The sequence below is a fragment of the Porites lutea genome, chromosome 1 (genome assembly GCF_958299795.1).
Source record: "Porites lutea chromosome 1, jaPorLute2.1, whole genome shotgun sequence".
Lineage (NCBI taxonomy): Eukaryota > Metazoa > Cnidaria > Anthozoa > Scleractinia > Poritidae > Porites > Porites lutea.
In genome coordinates, this window is record NC_133201.1 from 39083438 (window position 1) to 39105099 (window position 21662).

The 21662-nt window shown below is 38.0% G+C and overlaps 3 protein-coding genes across 7 annotated transcripts in view; 1 reads left to right on the plus strand and 2 right to left on the minus strand.

The window, feature by feature from the left end:
• LOC140950121 (uncharacterized) overlaps positions 1-932 on the minus strand; it is a 29418-nt gene extending 28486 nt beyond the window's left edge. For 3 of the 4 annotated variants that reach the window (XM_073399321.1, XM_073399313.1, XM_073399300.1), the window contains exon 1: positions 828-932. The gene's annotated coding sequence lies outside the window, so the exon portion shown is untranslated. The remainder of the gene's footprint in view (positions 1-827) is intronic. The other variant, XM_073399308.1, reaches the window with a different exon arrangement.
• Positions 1-21662, plus strand: part of LOC140929483 (T-complex protein 1 subunit theta-like) — a 145475-nt gene that overhangs the window by 104847 nt on the left and 18966 nt on the right. The gene's annotated exons all lie outside the window — the stretch shown is intronic.
• Positions 3513-20597, minus strand: LOC140950033 (uncharacterized). 2 transcript variants are annotated; one of them, XM_073399194.1, is made up of 24 exons: positions 20489-20597; positions 18825-18895; positions 18348-18409; positions 17610-17679; positions 16982-17072; positions 16125-16232; positions 15648-15707; positions 15414-15484; positions 14544-14576; positions 14417-14448; positions 13598-13646; positions 12329-12437; positions 11606-11653; positions 11365-11466; positions 10849-10928; positions 10561-10609; positions 9524-9645; positions 9122-9208; positions 7864-7941; positions 6322-6387; positions 6134-6223; positions 5366-5413; positions 4893-4963; positions 3513-4458 (listed from the first exon to the last, which is right to left on the minus strand). In XM_073399194.1, exons 1-24 carry the CDS (start codon positions 20520-20522, stop codon positions 4350-4352), a joined length of 1740 nt encoding a protein of 579 aa, XP_073255295.1. In that variant the 5' UTR covers positions 20523-20597; the 3' UTR covers positions 3513-4349. The 2 variants fall into 2 exon arrangements, with proteins under 2 accessions (XP_073255295.1, XP_073255303.1); XM_073399202.1 differs by lacking the exon at positions 20489-20597 and having other exon boundaries at positions 3514-4458; positions 17610-17650; positions 18825-18847.

Genomic DNA, 21662 nt, shown 5'->3' on the forward strand with positions numbered 1-21662 from the left:
TGATGGACAGAGAATTGAAGAAATAACAAAAAGAAGATAGCTACACTAACAGTCACCTCATGCAGCTCACAAACTGGGGGGTTTGCTTCGTTATCTGATAATTTCATTGTATCATTTTCAAAATTGTTGAAACTTTACTTGAGCGGAAACACGGCAAACATAAAACAGCTTTTAAGGACCGAAAAGTTTTAAAGTTATCGAGACTTTCGAGAAACGGGCCCCTGGATCGAAAAGGCTCGCCAGCAACGAGTGGACTTTCCGACAGACTTCAACCTAACCAATGAACACGTCCTGCGTGGTTGTAAAATTCCTGGTTGTTTCTTGTTTGTGGGCCACAGTGAGTTACAGCTGTAATAATGATACATTCGACACACTTCCCAATAAGAATACCGTAAAGATATCTTAAGCATCTTACATTTTTGTCGGCTTGATGACACGTCCCATAGCTAAATATACGCTGTCGATCGCAAGCTCAGCTCGGGAAAGTAAACAGTTCGAGATGAATAAGTCACGCCACGTGTTGTTATTTCGATTCCCCTGCCCGTCTTTTCGGTCACAAAATAATGATAGTAAGCACAGATCAAAGAAAGAATTGTGAGAGAGGCGTTCACTCGAAGATAAAAAAGATGCTGATTAATCAAATTGCACGAGCTGGAACGAGGAAATATGCTCAGTCGTATGCTCAGTCGTATGCTCTTTTTTGAAATATCAAATTTGCATAGTAAAATTCCTTGTTGTTTAGTGTTTGCAGGGCAAAATAAATCACCGGAGTCATCTTAGTATATCTAACATATTATCCAACGAGACAACATGTCAAGATTTCTTACTTTTTGTTCAACAGCCGCGACAGCAAGCTCAGCTCGTCAGCTTCCAGGTGTTCCAGGCGACAAAGTCACGCGATGTGTTGGTATTTCGATTCACTTGGAATTTCTTCTCGGAATAAAAAATGAACTATTGTAATCAGCAACCAAAGAGAGAAGTTTGAGAAAGCTGGTTTCCTCCTCGCAGATCGAAATGGCAATCAAGGCGTTCACTGAGCTGAAGGTATTTCCGATCACGAGATGATCACGGGAGATCAAATTCACTTCCTTGAAAGAAAATATGTTAGTTTGTACCCAGACTTTACTCGTCTTTGTACGACCGTGGCAAGGTGGGCAAAAGCATCGGATCCAAACGTGTCGCTGGCTTTTCGCTGGCTGATCGGGGATATTTAAACTAAGGGGTACAAAGACTTGCAGGCGATGAAATGATGTAATCAGACTTGACTTTGTTTCTTACCAACGGTCAATGATTCTCGTAAACTAAAAAACAAATACAACTAAATGAACTAGCTTATAGGGGAAACAAAACCGAGTAGCGATCGAAACAAAAGACGATAAAACATAATTGTGTACGAAAGGCTTAATGACAAAGTACAAGCTTGTGTATTTTGGGGGCGGAATCCTGCACATGAAGAATCTTATTGTTGCATGGAAAACACTTAACAAAAACATCTGTTAACCTAAATAAAATGCTTTATATATTGACTTTTGATGAAGATAAAATTAGTAGAAAAAGGTAACTGAAATATCCATACTATAGTAAATAACCAAATATGCGAAATTGTTACGAAAATGTACCCATGTATGCCCACGAGGGGACAAATAAAGTACTAACTCAATAACCTAAAGACTAAATCAACAGAGATGTCTACGAAAGGAAACGAAAACGATTACTTACATATCTGACCCACACAGTAAACTTCCAAATCACGAAACGAAACTAAACGAGACAAAAACTTATTCTTCTACTGTATTATTTGATGCTTCTTATTCGAAAACATGCAATCGACTGAAATAAGAGCTATCTAGGGGGAGTCTTAGAAACAAAGCAATGACGTAAATGAAACACTAGAAATGAAAGTAACTGTTGAAACGAAATGAAACTAAAAATAATGAGAACTGAATGAGAAACTTAACAGGTTATTAGGTCGCCGGCAGGCGTTTTTTTGGTGTGTTTTTCGCTCGTGTTTTGTAAAAAGATGCAGGAATAATGCAGCTGCGCGAACAGCTGGACCGAGGTTAAACAAGAAAACGGTTGAGGAGGTGCCGAGAGGCTTTTTTCTCTCGGCCCCTCCCACGTCGTTTTTTTCGTTTCACCTCGGTTCATCGTTTGGCGCTGACTAGACGCGCGCGGTCTATGGCGGGGCCGTATCTGTCGGGGAACCCAGTTGCTCAAAAGGTGGATTGCTATCCACCGGGAAAATCACTGTCAGGAGCCGATTCACCACCTGTCACTGTCCAGTGGACAACGCAGTTGGATAGCGATTTATTTGACTGTGTCACTTGTCTTTACGGTTTTCTTATAGTATTTTCGCCACCCGTCTATCCTCTCTTGATTTAGGTCATCTTCACGGGGCCAGTTGGAAAACATGTTTCCAACTGGCCGTGTTCACGGTTGTTTTTTTTTACCCCTTCTGGGAAGGTAGTGGGCAGTGGAGACGATATTCAAGAGGGTCCTGTCCCCACTATCTGAACGCCTGAATCAGGCCAGGGGGGCCAAATAGGGGTCTTCACGATCAAAATTTCCCCTCAGTCCCGTAATACCAACAGCTAGAAGCAAGCAATTCTGTCAAATATAAAGTCATGTTGATCGAAATTACAAATATTTGTGTGTAATGTGAAGTTCACGAGGTTCGAGTTATGTGCATTTCTGGACATAAGTGCAACAAGGTCATTTTTCTTTCCATATAATGGCTCCTTAATATAGCATTTCCAAAACCCACATCTTAGAATCGTTAATTTGGAATCTTGGTATCCTTCTGGTCAAAATCCTAAATTATTGCTTTGAAAAAATCCAAATTCTGGATCTAGAAAAGCCAGCTGGGGAACCTCAAACAATACAAGTACCTATGGGAAGTTAAACAGCTAGCGAACTTAGGGAAAGTTCATTTAATATGACAAGGGGGGGGGGGATGAAGATATTGAAGGGGGGCTCCGAAAATTTTTAGACACCCGAAGGGGGGGCTCTAAAAAAATTGTTGCGCTAGGAGGGGGGGGGGGGGGGGCTCCGAAAATTTGTATACTTCAAAACCAACACATGACATCATCATACAGATCGGATGGTTTTCAACTCAACAATTTAATGACCTGTGCAACTCAGCTATATCACGTGGTTTACAGATATAACAAATGTAGTCTCAGTAATTATTACACTCTTGTTCATCCCAAAAATGCTTTAGAAAATTGTATCACAACTGTATCTCAAGTTTGTCATAGTATAAACCATTGAAGACAATAACGGTAAATATATTTAATACAGTCTAAGGAATTGAAGGAGGAGGGGGGGGGGGGCTCTGAAATTTTTTCGAGTACCAAGGAGGGGGCTCCTAAAAAATTGAACCGCTAGCGAGGGGGGCTGCTAAAATTTCAAGCTTCGAGTTTCAATATCTTCATTCCCCCCCCCCCCCCCCCCCTTTGTCATATTAAATGAACTTTCCCTTACAGAATTTAAAAACCTCTGAATAATTTTTTCACTCTGGAGTGTTTATTACCTGTCATTTATTCAGTGTACATTAATATGGCTTCGGATAAACACAAGAAAACCATTTTCCACGGGTGAATAATATATTATTTAAATAATTTTTATGTTACTCCGAATCCGTAATTTACCGTTCCTCGTTTTATGTTAAATTTTACTAAACGAGTAGTAGCAACTACAGATAACGTCATCTCTTTCACTGCTTTGCAGGGTCCGCAACCTTTACTGAGTCAACTTAATTTAACGTGGTTAATCAGCTGACTCTGACTCTCTCTCTATCTGTCCACCATACAGGCTCCAGCAGGGTGTCCGCGCCACTGAAATTCCTTTCCCTCTGTCTCTAGCCTGTAATACAGTGTCCAGGCGCGGATCCACACCGGTTTCCACCGTTTTACGGAAATCGGTCAGATTTTTCACAATAAATATTAGCAAAAACCTTTAACTTTCCCACTGAAATCTGGAAAATGGTTTGGAAAGTCAGAAAATATCCTGTCTAAATGACTCATAAACCCTAGAGAGGAGATTCTGAGGAGTTTAAATCCAAAAAACTTCCCGGGGAGCATACCGCAAGACCTGCCTTAGAGTAGGGAATTGGTCAGTATTTATTGTAGATCAACGCCTGGTGTCCTCTTGCGGAGGAGAGAAATTGATCTTGATTTAACAAAGCGATCAAATTTCTTTAATGAGCCGAGAGTACGAAAAGTTAAGACGGGGGATATAGCGATATTTTACAAACATTAAAACACACAGCCCTCCGTCTACAGAGCAGGTGCCACAAGGCGAACAGCTCCACATGTAACTTTCCATCCAATCAAAGCAACGTTCTTAAGTCACGTGGGGTCTGTGCAAGCAATTGGTTCTTCACAAAACATTTCATCAAGCAAAGCAAAGCAAGGATTACAAACTCTGACATTCTGATTGTAGCCAAACGCTGGAATCCTGAAAAAGAAGACATGTCCTCGTTGTTAATTTGTCTATTAAAAGACGATGTAAAGAGATGAGCCCCTCTCTTACTCTCTTCACTGGAAACGAACTGGTTAGCCTGTAGTGTAACACAGGTTTTCCCACTTGGAAAGGAATGTATGTCTCTTCTTCAGTTTTGTGTGATTCCCCTCAGTGACTCAATTACGAAAGACCGCCGCAGAATTTGTGGTCCGGCCAGCGGAGGCTGCTTATCCTATAAACTGGGAAGTTTAAAAACTTAGAGCTCACGATGAAACTTCAACGGCTTAAAATTTCTTATCTTTTAAGATTGCCTCTGTCAGTTTCTGTTAAACAGCAAGAGAGGATATCCTCTCTAGTGATCAGCTGGCCACGAGACAAAAAACTGTGACACCTGCAACTGATACTACAGTAAAACATGTTGAACTTACGGAGCTGACTGATCTGTGCAGTTGTGACAGAAAACGCGGCCGCAGCATCGACAATGATGGCGTCTTCTAGTCTACAACAAACACCAAATGCATCAGTGTTCAGCGAATAGAACCCAAACCAATCAAAAGAACAAACACACGTTTTCTAATTTTCAAATCCTGAGAGGTTTGATGTCCCTAGAATAACACTGATTGTGCCTACATTCACCTATGTTTGGAAACGAAATTTGTTCTGTGGACTTCGGGTGTCAGTTTTCGGTTGAAAATTTGGTTTATCAATTGAGTTGACATAAGGTAAATATCGTAGAATATGAGCTTCTCCGGCACAAATTGGGTATAATGTCTATCAAAATGTTACCAAACCGTTTGAAATCATGGAGTAAAGGCAACCTCCTTTCCAGGGCCCCCTCCTATTTCCTAAAGAAAGAGGCCCTGGGAACAACGTTAACAATAAAACAAGACACAAAACTTACTTGAGTGAAGGGCGCTCGACATTTACTGTTTGAACAGTAGTTAACAAGCTGCGAAAAAAAAATACATTACCTACATTAAAAAGTGGTTAAGACTAACCAATCAACAGGCGTGTGATAGCAATCAAGTCAACAATACGGGGATTAAAAAGATATGGGAACTTTGATGTATCGGCACAATATGAAAATATAAGGTTTGAAATATATTTACGTTTTATTTGAATTCAAACAAACATAATTTTCTACTTCTCAGGGAGGTCATTTGCTAATAATAATAATAATAATAATAATAATTTTATTACTTATAACGCACAAATTCGCATATGCATGTATATGATCAATGCGCGTTACAGAAATAGGCTGAATTAAATAAAAAATAGTCTTAACTAAGGATTTCAAAGTAGTAAGATTCTTTTTGTGTCTTAAGTGACAAGGAAGGGCAAAAACCAGTTCCTGGTGTCGGATTTTCAGTAGCAGGTCTAGATCGCGCAATTTTCGGCTTTTATCGATTTGAAAGTTTTTTTAATTGTTTATTGTTTCATAGTGATATCGATTTTACTTAATGCCACATTTTGACAAACTTCAATCCAAAGTCAGTCAGTGGTGAACATTTTATAGCGATCGGACCAGGATAAAATCACTTTTTGGGTGATGGAAAAATATCGGTATGGTTTTCGAAAAACTGTATTGAAACACCTTAAGTAAACAGTTTATTGTATTTGTCCTCTATAAGCCCCAATATCTCAGTAAAGTCCATAGGTCTATTCTCACCTCATCTGGTACCCACGATAATCTGAAAGTGTTTTGTAAATGTAGTACCTCGGCTCGGTCCCTCTCAGCTTGCTCAAGCCGTGTGTTTGCCTGGAAAAAGAGACCATTTGCTGCACAGTGTATCAGTAACAGACAAAAAACTGAATACAGACGTAATGAAAGACCTGAAATCTAGCCTGAAAACTAACCTCGTGAATAGCTGCTTCCGTTTCCTGACGAATTTTGGCCATTTTGTTAACAAATGTAGCTTCACACTGCATCAAACCACAAATAAGAATTTTTTTAATATCAGCACAGGCGTTCCAATCTCACGTTACGAATGTGTTCTGTAAATTAACTTTCTCACAAAAGAGTCAAAAAAACCGACTAAATCGATGAATTCACGCCAAAAAGCACTGGAATACATCAAAGGTAAGTCTCCTTTATTTTCTTTATAGAAAAAAAGTAAAAATAATGATATTTAGCGTTCGCAGTATTTTATTTCTCATAAAAAGTCTCAACGGTTACTTGTAACGCGACACTGACTCTCTTGAGAGAAAGTTAATTTACATAACACACTCGTAACGTGAGCTTGGAACGCCTGTGATATTAGTGAACAATACGACAGCAGAAGAAAGAACACGGTAAAACCTTTTGTTACAACTATGTTCAAAAAGATTTTCTGCCCGGCCAAACTTCATCTTCCTTTAAACAGATCTTGTTGGAAAAGCACAGAACACCGTAAAGTTAAGTGAATGATCACGACAAAACCCTCAAGTAATAACCCGGTCACGTTTGTTATACAAATCTTTTTGCTGACCTCTTCTTTCTGCCCTGTTGTTGAAGGGAGACTTTAGCCTTGAAGCGCGCGGACCATAGTTTGTACTCGACATGCGCTGAACTTTATTTGATAAATGTATTGTACACTGTACCTACAACTCCGCTAGATAATTTTGATATTCTAGAAACCGTGAAACCAGCCTCGGTCCCAGGGCGCTTTTCTCGCCCTTCCCACATTTGAAGGAAAAAGCGCTTTAAGGACGTGAGGCACCTCTTCAGAGAAATCAATCTACACATGCAGGAATCAAGTGCCTGGCCTTTCTCACGCTAGCTATGGAGCAGAGAGCAAATACGTCATTTTCTGCTTATTCAGCACACCGAGCGTACTGGAAAAAACTGTCACTGAGATATGTATGGTGGTCGAGAACTGCCAATCGAAAAATCCGCATATTGAAGGAATATGAGTTTAAGACTTTGTTTAACGTACATCTGCATCACTTCTTTAAGAAGGTGATCCTCCTTCCACGATGAAAACCTATTATCCGCCATCTTCGAGCTTCCTCGAGAGAAAGGGTCGTAAACACAACAAAATCAACGTGATGTACGCAATGCATGCTAGTAGTGTCAGCCCTCCGCTGGGTCGAAAATTTTATTTGATTTTAATTTTGATTTCATTTCATTTTACTTTGGTTTCATTTCGTTTTATTTTGATCTCACTGGAATTTACTTTCACTTTTCTTTTGAATTAAAATAAAAATTAGAAAGAAAGTGGAAAATGATTACAGATGACACTAAAAAATAATAAAAAATAATAAATAATTCCTTCAATATGCGGATTTTTCGATTGGCAGTTCTCGGCCACCATAGATATGAAATGAAAAAAAAAAAGATTTTCAGGTACATGTAAAGTATTGTACGATGATAGACAGTGAAATGGAGTCTGTAGCAATGAAAATCTGTCAGTAAGTTACCCGTTTAATGGCGATATCTTTCTGTTCTCTTGCAATATCTATCTCCTGCTGCAATCTCATAACCTCTCTGTCATGCGTCTATAAATAAAGAAAGTGAAAACAAGGGGGAGAATGAAAGTGAATACTTTCCTAGGGCCAACAGTTCTATCAGAATGTCTTATAACGCGTTTAGGTAGGTACTTCATATATGTACACTATAGGAATCATATATGAGGTATCTACCCGCGTTTAAACGAAAACCGCTGACTGGTCAGATCAATTGCTTGGGTGCCAGTCTTCGGCGCGGTCGACCGGACCACCACTCAGGGTCTTGACTAAAAAGGGAGCTTTAGCAACGACGACGGCGATGGCAACCAGGACGTCAAAAAAGTAATAGGTTTATTACGCAAAACAACAACTTTGCACGTGCACCACGCTTTTTTGTACATTTCTTTAACGTCCTTGCACGACTACGACGTGAAAATGCCTAATTGCAAGTTTTATGGAGAACGTAAACAAACGACGACGAATCTCTTTTTCTCTCTCTAAACTTGAGTGCGGTTCTCAAGAAATCAACTCCAGGGAAATTCGCCTACACTTGCCATTTTCAGCAAATTGGAATAAACGCGACAAAGATTAAAAAACGGGAATTCATTTTCAAACTGACGTTTTCGCTGCCGTTGCCGTCGTGGATACTAAAGCTCCCTAATACCTGAGAAGACCGTCTTTTCTTTTTGTTTTTAATATAAGGACGAAAAACCGTAGCCGCCACCCCTTCTTAAAACACTTCACTGATAGGACTAGTACATGTGGAAATAAAAGAATCGATACGGGAGTAAAGATCTCTGGCCGTAACCACCCCTAGCGCTAGTTGTTAGATTAGGCAGGTTCAGTACGGTACCGTCTTCATTTGGTAGGTCTGTGCCACTTTCGTTTCTATTTTCATTTGGTAGCTTTGTGTTCCGTTCGTTAATCGTTACTATTTTTATTTGGTAGGTCTGTGCCCTGTTTGTTACTTTTTTCATTTGGTAGATCTGTGCCATGTTCTTTACTATTTTCATTTGGTAGGTCTGTGCCCTCCATTGGTTAGGCTTGTTTTCCATTCGTTACATCTCGATTTGGTAGATCTATGCCCAACAACGCTAAAACAATACTTGACCTCAAAAGACTGCGAACAGTCTCCCTTGGAATTGGAACTGAATACTATCACTGAGAACAACTGATACTACTATCAAAACGGCGTTAAACCAGCAAAATAATTTTTGCCGCTTTAACTTACCTCTGCTGCACTAGCGATAGACTGCATGAGTCTTTTGCAACGCTGTTCAAGGTCCTCTTTCTCAGCTTGACACTTCATCAGCTTTTCCTGAATAATACGGTGGAAAATATAAAGATCTTGGGTACCATTTATATGGGAAACCGGAAATTCCAGTTGGAAATTAAATGGTTCGCGTCAATTCGTCAGGGAAGCTTCAGAAAATATGGGCTGTATATCAAAATACAAATTCACTTTTCTCGTCCCAAATGTTTCTTATAGGAATGCTGTTAAAATAGTTTAGACCGCGCAGTCTTGTTACGCCAAGCCTTCTTTGAAGACTTTCTGAGACTTTCCGGGGTTAAGTTGCTGTAAATGTGGTTGTGTCTTGATTACGCAGATCAGTGAATTAAAAGGATCAAGTACCTCGAGTTTTGAAGGGTTTGCCACCACACACGGTAACAAATCCGGTCTGATGATAGGTTCCACATCAGCTGTAGGAATGTTAGATGATGGAGTGCCGCTACTTGAACCAAAGAAACGATTAACTACAATAAAAGGGATGGAAAACCAGTACCAGATAAACTGATGTCTTTCAATATCATTGAGCTCAAATTTATATAAATACCCGCCTTCCCAAGGGGCTGGTGATTACCGGCGAACGCTACGGAGAGAATTACTTTGATAATAGTGACAGAGGAGAAAGTAGATGGCTAATGAGCGCCCCCTTCTATACAGTGCCTGATAAACTTTTACTTGACTATCCGCAATTTTAACTGTCGATAAGGCAGACACCTCTCTGAAGCGGTCAGCCAAACTTTGTTTGGATAGCATCTGGCTTAAAGCTGTGTCACTAAAGTAGAGATTGGCCCCTAACTGAGCGAGGAGAATAACCACTTAAGCATTGAAGGAAGGTTTGAATATCACAGCAAATATAAAAGAAGGCAAGGATGGGCAACATCGAAACACCCCATCTAAGAGAATACGGATTCCGGAATTATCCGAAAATATGCTTGCTTGTGGAATCCGGAATCCGGGAATTTTAGGAATTTAGGCTTTGAAATGTGGAATAAAGCTCGAGGAATCCGGAACCCCACTAACAGTTGGAATCTGCAATCAGAAATTTACTGAGAAAGAATCCGGCATCCACGGCGTAGAATCTAAAATCCAACACAGTCTTGGATTCCATTGTTTGAGGACTGCATTTGTATGGATTTTTTGAAACGTTTTATCTTAACAGTTTTTCAAAGTTTCTCTCCGTTTGTTTGTCACTCTTGGGAGACACATTTGTTTGTCACATGCTGCGATTTTGTCATTTACAAGTAATATGATTTTCTTCTTTGTACAGAAAGCCAAGTATCTCTAAGAAGAAGAGCTGTTGGAATAATGTCCGGCTTAAGAAAGTTTAGTGCCATTACTAGTAAGAAGTTTACCATATAGTGCCACAGCTCTAAGCTTCTCACCTGGAGTTTCGGACCGAAGCTCCTCACACGAGTTATGCTTTCGAAGACTCTGAAAACAAAGACAACAAAATATGTGACCATAATTTAATTTGTGTTTGTGGGCATACTTGAAATGTTAAGACTCAAATTAAACACTCCAGGAGAATGACAAAGAAGCTATAGTCATGCTTGTTTTGAGTTGCTACAGTGTTTCGCCTTAATCGGAAAAAAGTTTCCCACTTCAGTGTTATTTTATGTGTCTTGGTACTTTCGTGTAGGTTAAAAATGTACAAGGAATATTTAACTCACCCAGTTAAGGGACTTAGTTTTGTCTTCTCTTCTTAAAAGTTCTGGTGTCTTCAACAATTTATGTCTTTCTTGCGGATTATCTAAGTTTTATAATAACAAAAACTGTATGAAAAATCATAAACTTCACAACAAATACAACAGGGATAAATGCCAAGTCACATTTTTATAAACATTTTGCACAATACTGTTTATTTTAGCATGCTTAATTTAAAACACCATCGTAAGTGGGTAGATTTATCAATTTTGGCGACCTCATACCTAGGGACTACGCTTCCGGAGAGGCCGTGAGAACAAGATTGTACCTTGGTTGCCCTGTGTGCTGCTTTCCACGCTCACCTCTGTTTAGCGCATGATTACTGTTCACACGCACCCGTTAGAGTTTCGAGCCTGATAAGTATGCCATTTTCTTTTGCAGTTGTATGTAAGATGTTCTATCCGCGCGTAGCAGGGCTCAGACTTTTCCGTGCTGGGCTATGCACGTGACAAAATGAATACTTTATCCTTCTTAAGACAAACCTTTTGCCATCCATTTCGGGCTGTTTGGTGGTACGTTTTCATTAATGTGTCTCACAATCGTTGCCACATACAGCTTTAACATTGGGTCTTTGGTTGAGAACCCTGCAACAGAAAACATACATTATACAAGTGATTGATAACTACAGCATAATCCTCATATCCCAGTTAACCAGAAAAAAAGCTTAAAAAATCTTTCCATTCCATTAAATTTGTAAATAAGATGGAAGTTCAGTTAGATTACCTGTTGGGGTTTGTAGCCTCTCTTGTAAGTTCTGTACTGCAACATCAACTGCAACATTATTTTTTGTACAGAATTAAAACTTAAAAAGATTTTATGGCACTTGTAAGTCACAGCCTAGTAAGTAGTTTGAATGCATGTACAATGGGATCAGAACGTCCCAGACATCCTCAAGTGTATAAAGTTATTCGCCACTTTCAAAAAGAAAATGGAACCGGAGCCGACATAGCGATTTTCGAGTGACCTTGAAAAACGGTTTCGGTGTGTTCGTTATTTGTTTTATAAGGCAATGGATGAAAAGATCAAAACATGGACTCTTCGTTTTCCCGCCAAAGAAAGTTCGCTTAACTAACCAAAACCCACGAGCGTTTGTATTCGTTCGACAAACTAATCAAATCACTCTATTTCTGCTCGTTTGTTGTTTCTGACACTGTTTTGTTCGCGCGTTTTTATTTCAAGGTCATACGAAAATGGCTCTATACGTCCCGCAACTGTTCCTGGCCGGGATCGTTACTGGGGACGCGCCGGTCTGTTCGCTATTGGACAATTTTTTTCATGTCCCTAGTAACAGTCCCTGAAGTCTTAGCAACGTAACCTCGTTTTAAAAGTAAGAGTTTTTGGAAGTCAAAGCCTATTTGTAAAAAGGATCTGTAATGTTATCAACTTAATCAAAAAGCTTACACAGAGAAATCTTGCATAACAAGTATTATGCTGGGTTTGTTTTACCTTCCACAGCTCTCAATAGTTGAACCAGCTCCTGTTTGCCACCGGAACGGGATGCAAGGTCTGCTGCTGTCTCTAATGTGTCAGTCAAGGCAAACACTGGAACACCCATCTTAACAGGGAAAGTAAAGTGGGAGGGGAGGGGACGGGAAGCAAATCATTAGCGCACATACTTGGTTAGGTCAAAATGAATCAGTTTGCCCCATCCCGTCAAAAAAGGATTTATCAGTATACTACTAAGTAGTATGAACTATAAAAGTTTTATGGAGTGCATGCAGCATTTCAGCTTCCATTTTCTGGAAGGTGTTCGCGCCAAGTTTACGGTACGGTGACTTCTCTAAAGGAATGTGGTTCAGTTCTCAACAGCCGTTTGTGGGGAAGAGCATTGCGTGAAGACAGAAAGAACGGCTGTGAAGCTGACTATGCCTTTGGCAAATTGGTGATAATGTCACTTGTCCCTGAGAAATCTGTGGGGATGCCAAATACACATTCCGAGATCCATTTAACCACCAACGGTCGTCCAATACAATATCATCACCTGACTCGTCTCCAGTCATAACTCACTCTCTCTCTCTAGTGGCGTGTGGGGTGTGATGGGAAGGAGGAAAGTGAGGCAGACAGACGACCATCTTTCTCTCTTCACCCTTCCCATCATCATCCCCTGCTCCCGCCGTGTATTACGAGCGAAGACTACTGGGGACAAGTCCGTATCATCAGTCATATCTATTATGAGGTGCATTTCTTTTGGGCACAATATTTACAAGTTTATTTGCATCTTGGTTAATTTTAAATCATGAGACAACCGTTAGGGAATAATTCCTTTGTAAATTGCTCATATTAATGATCACATTCATCCACTGTCTCCAGAAACACAAAGTAGCAAACCTTCATACGGTATAACATGATTTGTAACAAGTGGATACCATTTCAGCAAGTAAAGTTCTTCCCTGTACATTGTACCGTAGTATTATAATGTATGGTGAATTAACTGTGTCTAGGAAAAAACATCAAAGTGAGAAAACAGGGGCAACCAAACGCAGATTTCTTCTAGGTGCTTTGAAAACATCTTTTAGGCTATCTACAGTGCTTTTAAAGCTGTAAAAATGCATTTTAAGTGACACCACAAAATTTGGATCTGTTTTAAGGCAACTTTTAGTTAACCTTTTTGAATTTATTTAAGGCTTTCTAACTGTATTATTATTACTTTCCAGAACAATATTATATTCTCACTTTCCAGAAAATCTTATCTTTCCCAGTTTTATCAGTAAGTACCTGTATGAGAAGTTCACCACACTCCACATGACTTTCACTTGATCCTTTCCTACAGATCAATCACATAATATCAGTAATACATGGCTGCTTAATCAAAAATTAGAATCTAGACAGCATTTTTGCCTCATTGATGTGGAATATTCAATATTCTATTCTGACACAAAATGAAATTATCATGGAGGCATACTGATGCAAAAAAGGTTACCTATTATACAAGTACTTCCAAAGCAGCAGTCAATATTAAAAAATAAAAAAGGTGTGATTACTAGCCTGAAATAAGTGCACAAAATGACTGTGATTTCAGACTATGTGTTTATGAGTAGTTTTTGTGTCAGGCCTTCCATGCGGTACAGAAAGAGACTGGAGTGTACATTTCCATGCTCTGCATAGTTGTTGCTTTGCCGATCAACACACGCTTCGTTTCTTTAATTTCTGCTTTTTCTTTATCCATTATGAAACAACAACAAAAGCTAAGTTCATTTATTTACGCAAAAGAGAATGACAGTTGAACCTAAAAAGCATGAAGATGAACTGGATAATTAAGATGGTGAAGCTCATGTTAGTTGTTCAAAGTTTCAATATCATAGTTTGACCCAGACCATTTTTGAAATTGATCCAATTTAAAATGCGACGTGGGACGTATGACCCACTTTTACCAATTTCTAGACTGAACAGTCTGCTTAATAATACACACCACAAGCCAATCTCTTTGTACCACATAATTAATCACTACTAATTATATGCTTTAATTACCTTGATTTAATAGGATTTCATAAAAATTTGTATAACATGTTTTTTACCATGGTCATGTAAACTTACCATGCAAGGGCATGAAGAGGGGTCCAAGATTTCTAGATTGGATTACAAAAGAAAATATATTAAAATAAGTAGTTAAGTCTTGATATTCATTTATTCATTTCTAGTATGAAACATTCCATAAACGTACATTGTTCACTGCTGTCACATCTGCATTTCGTTCCTGTTGAATTTTAAATAAAATAAATAAATAAGAAGGGATATAATTTACGGAGCTAGTTTACTGGGCTGATATACATGGGTTAACCCTGAAAACTGTTGTGTGCAGAGAAACATTATGACGTGTGTATTTCGAGAGTCAGAATGACATTCCAGGGTTAAATCCTCTTTAATTAAATTATTATCATCATCATCACCATCACTATTATATCAAATTTATATAATTCTGTATGGATATTAGCCTAGTCAAAGAATCCTGTAGTTTGGATTTAACTTACATGTATAACACAGACCAGGACCGAAAAATGCCAGACTTTGTAGCAAAATGTGCTTAATTCAAGTTGGAAGAAAGCACCAAAAATATTCACTTGCAAGATTTTAAGTTTGGGTTCAAAAAGCTTCCAATCATGGGACTCTATCACAGCTTTACAATAATGAAGAGGTGCATGCAACAAGGCCCTACAAGGTGTCTGCTAATCTGCTAATCTCCCTTTAATTTTCAAACAAATACAATACAAATTGATTAACTATTATATATAGAATCAGGGTTTTCATTAAGAATTTAGTAGCAGGAGAAAGGTGTAATGTTACAGGAGAGTATTGTGAAAGACACTCTGCATCTGAATAAAAAATAGTCATATAGGCTATCAAAATTAATGTTAGCCAGAAAATTCTGCATAGTAAACAGAGAATTCTCTGATCTCCTTTGCCTCATGAACACACTGTAGAATAAGGACTGTAACAATCAAGACACTGGGCCAAACTTCTAATGGAAAGTTTACAAAATTTCTCAAGGTTGTTAAATTACTAGGGACAAATAATTGAGAACAAAATTAGTTACCATTAAGAGAGCCACACAAGGGAGATGGCCACCTTCTGCAGCAAAAAAGAGAGGAGTGTTCTTGTCCTCATCTACAAAAAGAAATAACAAAATAATATTCACTGCGATTTCATTCAAATGTAGGGTCAAACATTCTTATGGGAAAAAAAATTACTTTGCCTGTGAATCTTTATTTACCAGTATGGAAGAAATAATTCAAACTGGGTTTGTTCATATTGAAAATTAAATTATTACCTCTAATATTGATGTCAACATTCTCATGATTCAGTAAAGTAACCATGGAATAATGGTCTCCTGGAAATACAGCAACTCATTTTTACTGATATTAAATAAAGCAAAATTAATATACTCTGACTAACTAATTATTTTCTAAATGATTAAAAATGTGTATTTACAGTGGTACTACATGCATTAGGAGTCATCACTCAGTTGAGAAAATATTGAGTCATAAATTAGTCACAAATTAATACATCCTGTTAAAAAGTTACCATTATAAAAAAATTGCAAAAATACATCTGTAGGCACTAGAAAACACACAGAAGCGCCCTGGATCACAGATTATTGTACAACTGATCAGCACTGTGAGAAAGATTTTAAGTACATGTACAAGGGGCTTTACTGTTGAAGTACACATGTATGACTTACTAGTTTTTTACTTGGTTAGTTTTCGGCAGTGTTTTGATATTAGATAAATGATAAGCATATTATTACCTGTTTTAGCAGCTTCGAACAAAGCCCTTTTCCTTTGTTCAGGATTTAAACTAGACAAACTTGACACCACAACAAATGCATCAGATGTTGCAGATGATGTTGAATTTGCTAAAGATAAAAGAAAATGTCATTTTAATAAAGACCTTTTCATTTCCATGTACTGTTATGATGTAGTTTAAAATGCAATTTACTGTGGTTTCATCCTAGTTTGACTCTCAGTTTCCTCTTTCTCCGAACTGCTTTCTGATGGACGGTTACCAGTTTGGCAAATGCAAGGAGACAGTGTAACACTTCAGAAAACAAGTTTGCCATCCAACGTAATTTTCCTGTTGATACAAATTTATGTCATCATCATCACTATCATCATCATCATTATCACCATCAAAAAGTCTCTCAGTGCTAGAATTAGGAAAACAAGGACCTGGTGGCATCTTTATACTCTGGTATTTATTAATTTTATATTTATTTCACTTAGCTATTTGTCAGACTGCTTGAATTTTTAGAGTAATCAACAATATCATATACTAGTAAAATCCAACTAGTGGTCTATTATCAATAATGCTGCATTCTGATTGGTTGAGCTACTACTAGGCTATATGTTATAGCCCACTAGTAGCGTAAAGCACGGGCTTTTTGGCGGCAAAAAAGGATTAAAGTCAAGCTTAAACTACCTAAAAATTTTTTATTCTCGTTATTTTTGACTAACTAGTTGGATTTTAGTAAATTATTCCTCTCGTCCTCATGGCCTCTAAGTCAGTAACCCATTCGGCCTTAGGCGTCATGGGCTATTGACTCAGAGCCCATTTGCGCTCGAGGAATAATTGTTAAATATCTCTGATTGGGTAAATTTAACACACCTCTTCCTGTTCTAGCCTCTTCTATGGCTGACAGAGCCTTCTGCGTGTTCATTTCATCTTCTTTTTGTTTTAAGAGACATCTTGTACATACCTAGCAGAATGATAAAGGACTACTGACAGTAGATCAATGCTCAGTCAGTTGACCACTTTTTCAATGGCCCTTTAAAATGTGGGTAGGAAAATTTTTTGACACACATATTGGCAAACTAAATTTTTGTGAAACAGACAAATTGCAATAGAAATTCTATAATAGTCAGTATGCCTCATTTCCGGTGAGTGCACTTAAAACTGGAACCATAGTGATGCAGTTGCCTTGCCTTAAGACATTACAGCGATCAATATTATGTTCAGTACAAAGACATTGAACTTTTGTCTCTTAACATTGTATGTCAACACCAGATGTTTCGTCATTGAGTCTGTTAAGTTTAATGGAGTAATGGCCAACAGCTACAAAGATCATTTGCCAAAAGAAGAAAAATTAACTCCCTTTCTTACATTCCACTCTACATTACTGATAAAACTCATTCATTATTTTTATAAAACATAACATGATTTTCAAATGGATGTAATAGCGGGATTTAACTATTTACTTATTATTTGACAAAATACATTTTTAACAGTGACCTACCTTTACAGCTTTGTTAACAACAACATGACAGGTAACACACACTGCAGTGGAACATGTACGACAATGAGAACTAACAAACAAAAGAATGTGGAATTATTATCATGACAAGAGGTAAGAAAGTGGTGCATTGTTCTACTTAAATTCTAAATCTAAAGAGGTGTTTAAGCACCTTACTCTTTAATAAGAGGGAGAAAAACAAGGGGGAGAATAATTATCATAATTTATATCATGCAAATTAACATAAAAATATGATTAAATGAACATTAATTAGAAATTAGAATTAAGGGAGTATAAGTATTAAGAAATTACCTGTCCTTTACTAATCTTGTTTCTATAGCATGACAAAGCAACTAAGAATATTTCTAATCCTTCCTGTCAAAAGGTTTGCTTTAGTCCATAATGTTACATTTGCTGGTACTGGTTCATACACCTGGATGGAGTGCCAGTCGCATTGAGAGTAAAGTGTCTTGCCCAAGAAATTATGAATTAAGCAAGGTCAAGGATCCTAGCTAGCGAGGGCTTGAACCCAGATTTTTTGATCTGGACTCCAGAGCACCGACAATAAGGTCATTATGCCTCCAGATTTCAGAGTACTATGTGTACACTGTACATAATGAAAATGGAATCCATGCATGCATTATGATAAACACTACATGTAACAAGGGTAGCTCCAGTGTTAACTTTTTTTATTTACAATAATATATAAAACATTATGAGTAAACATTATAAGATGCTTACCGCCCTTTGATCAAGTTAGTTCCCCAATACTTCTGAAATATTGTTCCACACTTGGAACAATTCTGCCAAATAAAAAGTAACAATTTATCCTGAGTTCTACAAGTGCAAGCAATTCATGGGTACAGTTTAACTTACACTATAGTTAACTTTCCTTCTTCTTGATGAACAGTTCATGCATCAGCACACTCACTCTTGTTTTTGTAATACAGTGCAATGGTCATCTTTTTCAAAACACAATCATGTCAAAACAGTCACGTAAGTGTGTGCTAACTATCAAAATACCCTCTGCAAATGAGCCACCCTTGTATAAAAATAGCCAGCAGCATATCAGTCCTATCCATTTGAGTGTTGTTTCACATTATCAGGGTGAAGTACCTGTAAACTAGCTTGAGCAGCTTGGAGCCTTTTTATGATAAAACAAAGCATTTACCTTTTTTAACTATTAAACCTTGGATTATGAAGTTAGCAATCACGAACCTTGCAATCGCAGGACTTGTATGATTTTTTACAGTCACGACACCTTCTTGTAAGGCCTGCAGTGTCACTTCCTTTTGAGTTCAAACATAGATTCAAAGAAGAAAGACTGATTTCATTCAATTGAAGATGACCAAATTATAGAAAAGAACACTTGCTGTACCACACTTTGTCACTCATATAATCATTATAACACCAAAATTTTCAAGTCTTTTATACAAAAACTAAAATCCACATTTGACAGCTGGCCATCTTTTTATTTAGATTAAGGAACTTTTAGCCTGAGAAAACAGCTAACATTTAGCGATATTACCACTGCATAATCCACAAAATGATGTCTGAGAAACGAGCGCAGAAATTCCATACCGATGACGCATCACTACCCAGATCTGGGTAGTGCTTCTAATTGATCAAACCGCATGGGAAATTTGATTCAACCAATCAGAAGCACTACCCAGATCAGGGTAGTGACACATCATCAGTATGGAATTTCTGTGCTCGTTTCTCAGACGTCATTTGGCGGGGAAACCAGTGGTAACGTCGCCAAATGTCGGCTGTTTTCTCAAGCTAAGGAATTTTATACCAAACAGAATTGATAAGCTCTTTAATATCATCAGTGTATCATGCAATGCACGCAGAGACAACAAAAGCATTTCTAGTTCTACTAACAATGTAACAGTATGTTTGAATATTAAACTCAATGTCTTTAGTTAATTATCTTTTATTTGCATTACCCTTTTATTTATAGAACATCATGAAGTTTCGTGGACGCAATCGAACGCAATATTTCAGACAATATGTGTTGAAACTTAAATTAGAAAACAATAAATAGTCACAGCTGTCAAATAAAAGTTTACATAAGACAGGGGTTTCAATAAAAGCCGGTTACCGGCGGTCTACCGCCGCCTGTAGGACCTCTTACCGCCGTCTGTTTGGATTTCATTAATGAAAATAAAAAGTGATTTAAAAATAACAAATACAACAACAACGACGACCACTGAAATTTTGAATGAAAATTTGAAAATGAGGTTTGGTTGTGTAAGAATATTAGTAGAAAGAATTTTGTTGTAAAGTTTATATCATTTTATTTTATTCTGAAGAGTTAAAAATCAGTTTGTTGCATGCATGTTGGTACATTTGAATGAGTAGCAGAAAAGTTGTACTTGTTTTAAGAAAGGACTTCAAAGAAATTACTGCCTAAGAGGATATCAAGTCTCACTAAGAGATATCTGCTATCTGCCTAGAAAGGTATTCAAAATGTACCTTTTTGTATCAAAAATTTAATAGTTTTTTTAAAAAAAATCCTGCTTTGTGGTCAATAAAAATACGCATCAACAACACGCTTTTTGATGCCCAAAACGCTGGAAATCGCATTTCCGAGCTTCTAGATTTCAAATTTTTCTGGGGGAGCATGCCCCAGAAAAATTTGAAATCTAGAAGCTCGGAAATGCGATTTCCAGCGTTTTGGGCATCAAAAAGCGTGTTGTTGATGCGTATTTTTATTGACCACAAAGCAGGATTTTTTTAAAAAAAACTTACGGCCCCTTTAGTGGTCACAGCCGCCTATTAAACCCTCAGTGGCCGCTTATAACTAATGTTATTGAAACCCCTGCATAAGACTGCAGCAGTATGCAGGGTGTGAATGAAACGTTAAAACAAAAACTTACCTTCATTCGAGCTTGAACTGTGGGAACCTTCCATTTCTTGTAAAATTATTTCTTTCTGATCATTTCACAATCAAAAACAAATTTCGCAAAATCACAAGTGTTTGAGTTTGTATTTTGTTCCATGACTTGGTATCCGAGCCTGTACAGGTGACCGTTTTGTTTCCAAGCTCCCCCGATACACACGGTACACAATGTACAGGCGACGTTTTTGCCGGCGTTTTTGATGCAAGGTTTGTTTCAGAAAGTATGAATTGAACGTGCTTTGAGCATGATTTTAGCCTTTCTATTAGCTTCTACTATTTTTGTTGCTTTACATATCTTCAATTTGAGGAAATTGGTTTATCGCGTGACCAACGGCATGACAAATTCGTGCAGTGCAGCAAGAGGGAGTCCACATTAAGGACCTCGAGAACATCGAATGCAAGTACGACTCCTAAATTGGCATCCATTATTTTTTATATCGGCACCCCCCTCTCACTACTGAGGATTAATTATGACTTCTACTCCCAAGGAAATGTACTCTAACAATAGCAGCAGAGGGCTGTAGCTCACAATTCCCCCAGACTCTCTGCCTCGGTATCTGTACCAAAACTCTGGCTATGGCCGTGGGTAGACCATGATGTTTTAATGCTAGCCATCATCTCTATTTGTGCTTTTCAGTATGATGTCAGAATTACAAGTTGAAAAATGGACCACCGAAACAGATGGACCTCTAAATGAAGCCAGCATGAGGAGAAAGTTAAAATCACAAGGCTACTCCTGCATAAAATACACTTTTCCTCCTGGTACAGACTTTCCTGATCACACTCATAATGTCTCTAAAAAGGATTCAATAATAGCTGGCCAGTTTCGGTTTGCTATGAAGGGAAGAGAAGTCATCCTCCAGCCTGGTGATATGATTGAGGTTCCAGCTGGTGTGGTGCATAATGCTTCAGTGATTGGAAGTGAATCAGTGGTTTTCTTTGATGCCACAAAGTAGGACAGTTTTAGAAATGATGCTTGGCTTCTATGGATTTTGCCCATGAGAGGGAATCTGGATCCTGGAAGCTGGGAAATTTTTGCCTATGGAATCTGGAATCTGGGAAAATTTTGCTTACGGAATTCAGAATCCTGGTCTTTGGAATCCGGAATACAGCTCAAGGAATCTGGAATTCCACTAATGATTAACACGCAG

Bases quoted from the DNA above. Each gene is read 5' to 3' on its own strand.
- LOC140950033 (XM_073399194.1), bottom strand. From the start codon at position 20,522: ATGGAAGGTTCCCACAGTTCAAGCTCGAATGAAG. The intron at 11,654-12,328 runs GTAAAACAAACC...ATAATGTTGCAG, and splicing joins ACTATTGAGAGCTGTGGAAG to TTGATGTTGCAGTACAGAAC. The intron at 9,209-9,523 runs GTACTTGATCCT...CGTATTATTCAG, and splicing joins CAAACCCTTCAAAACTCGAG to GAAAAGCTGATGAAGTGTCA.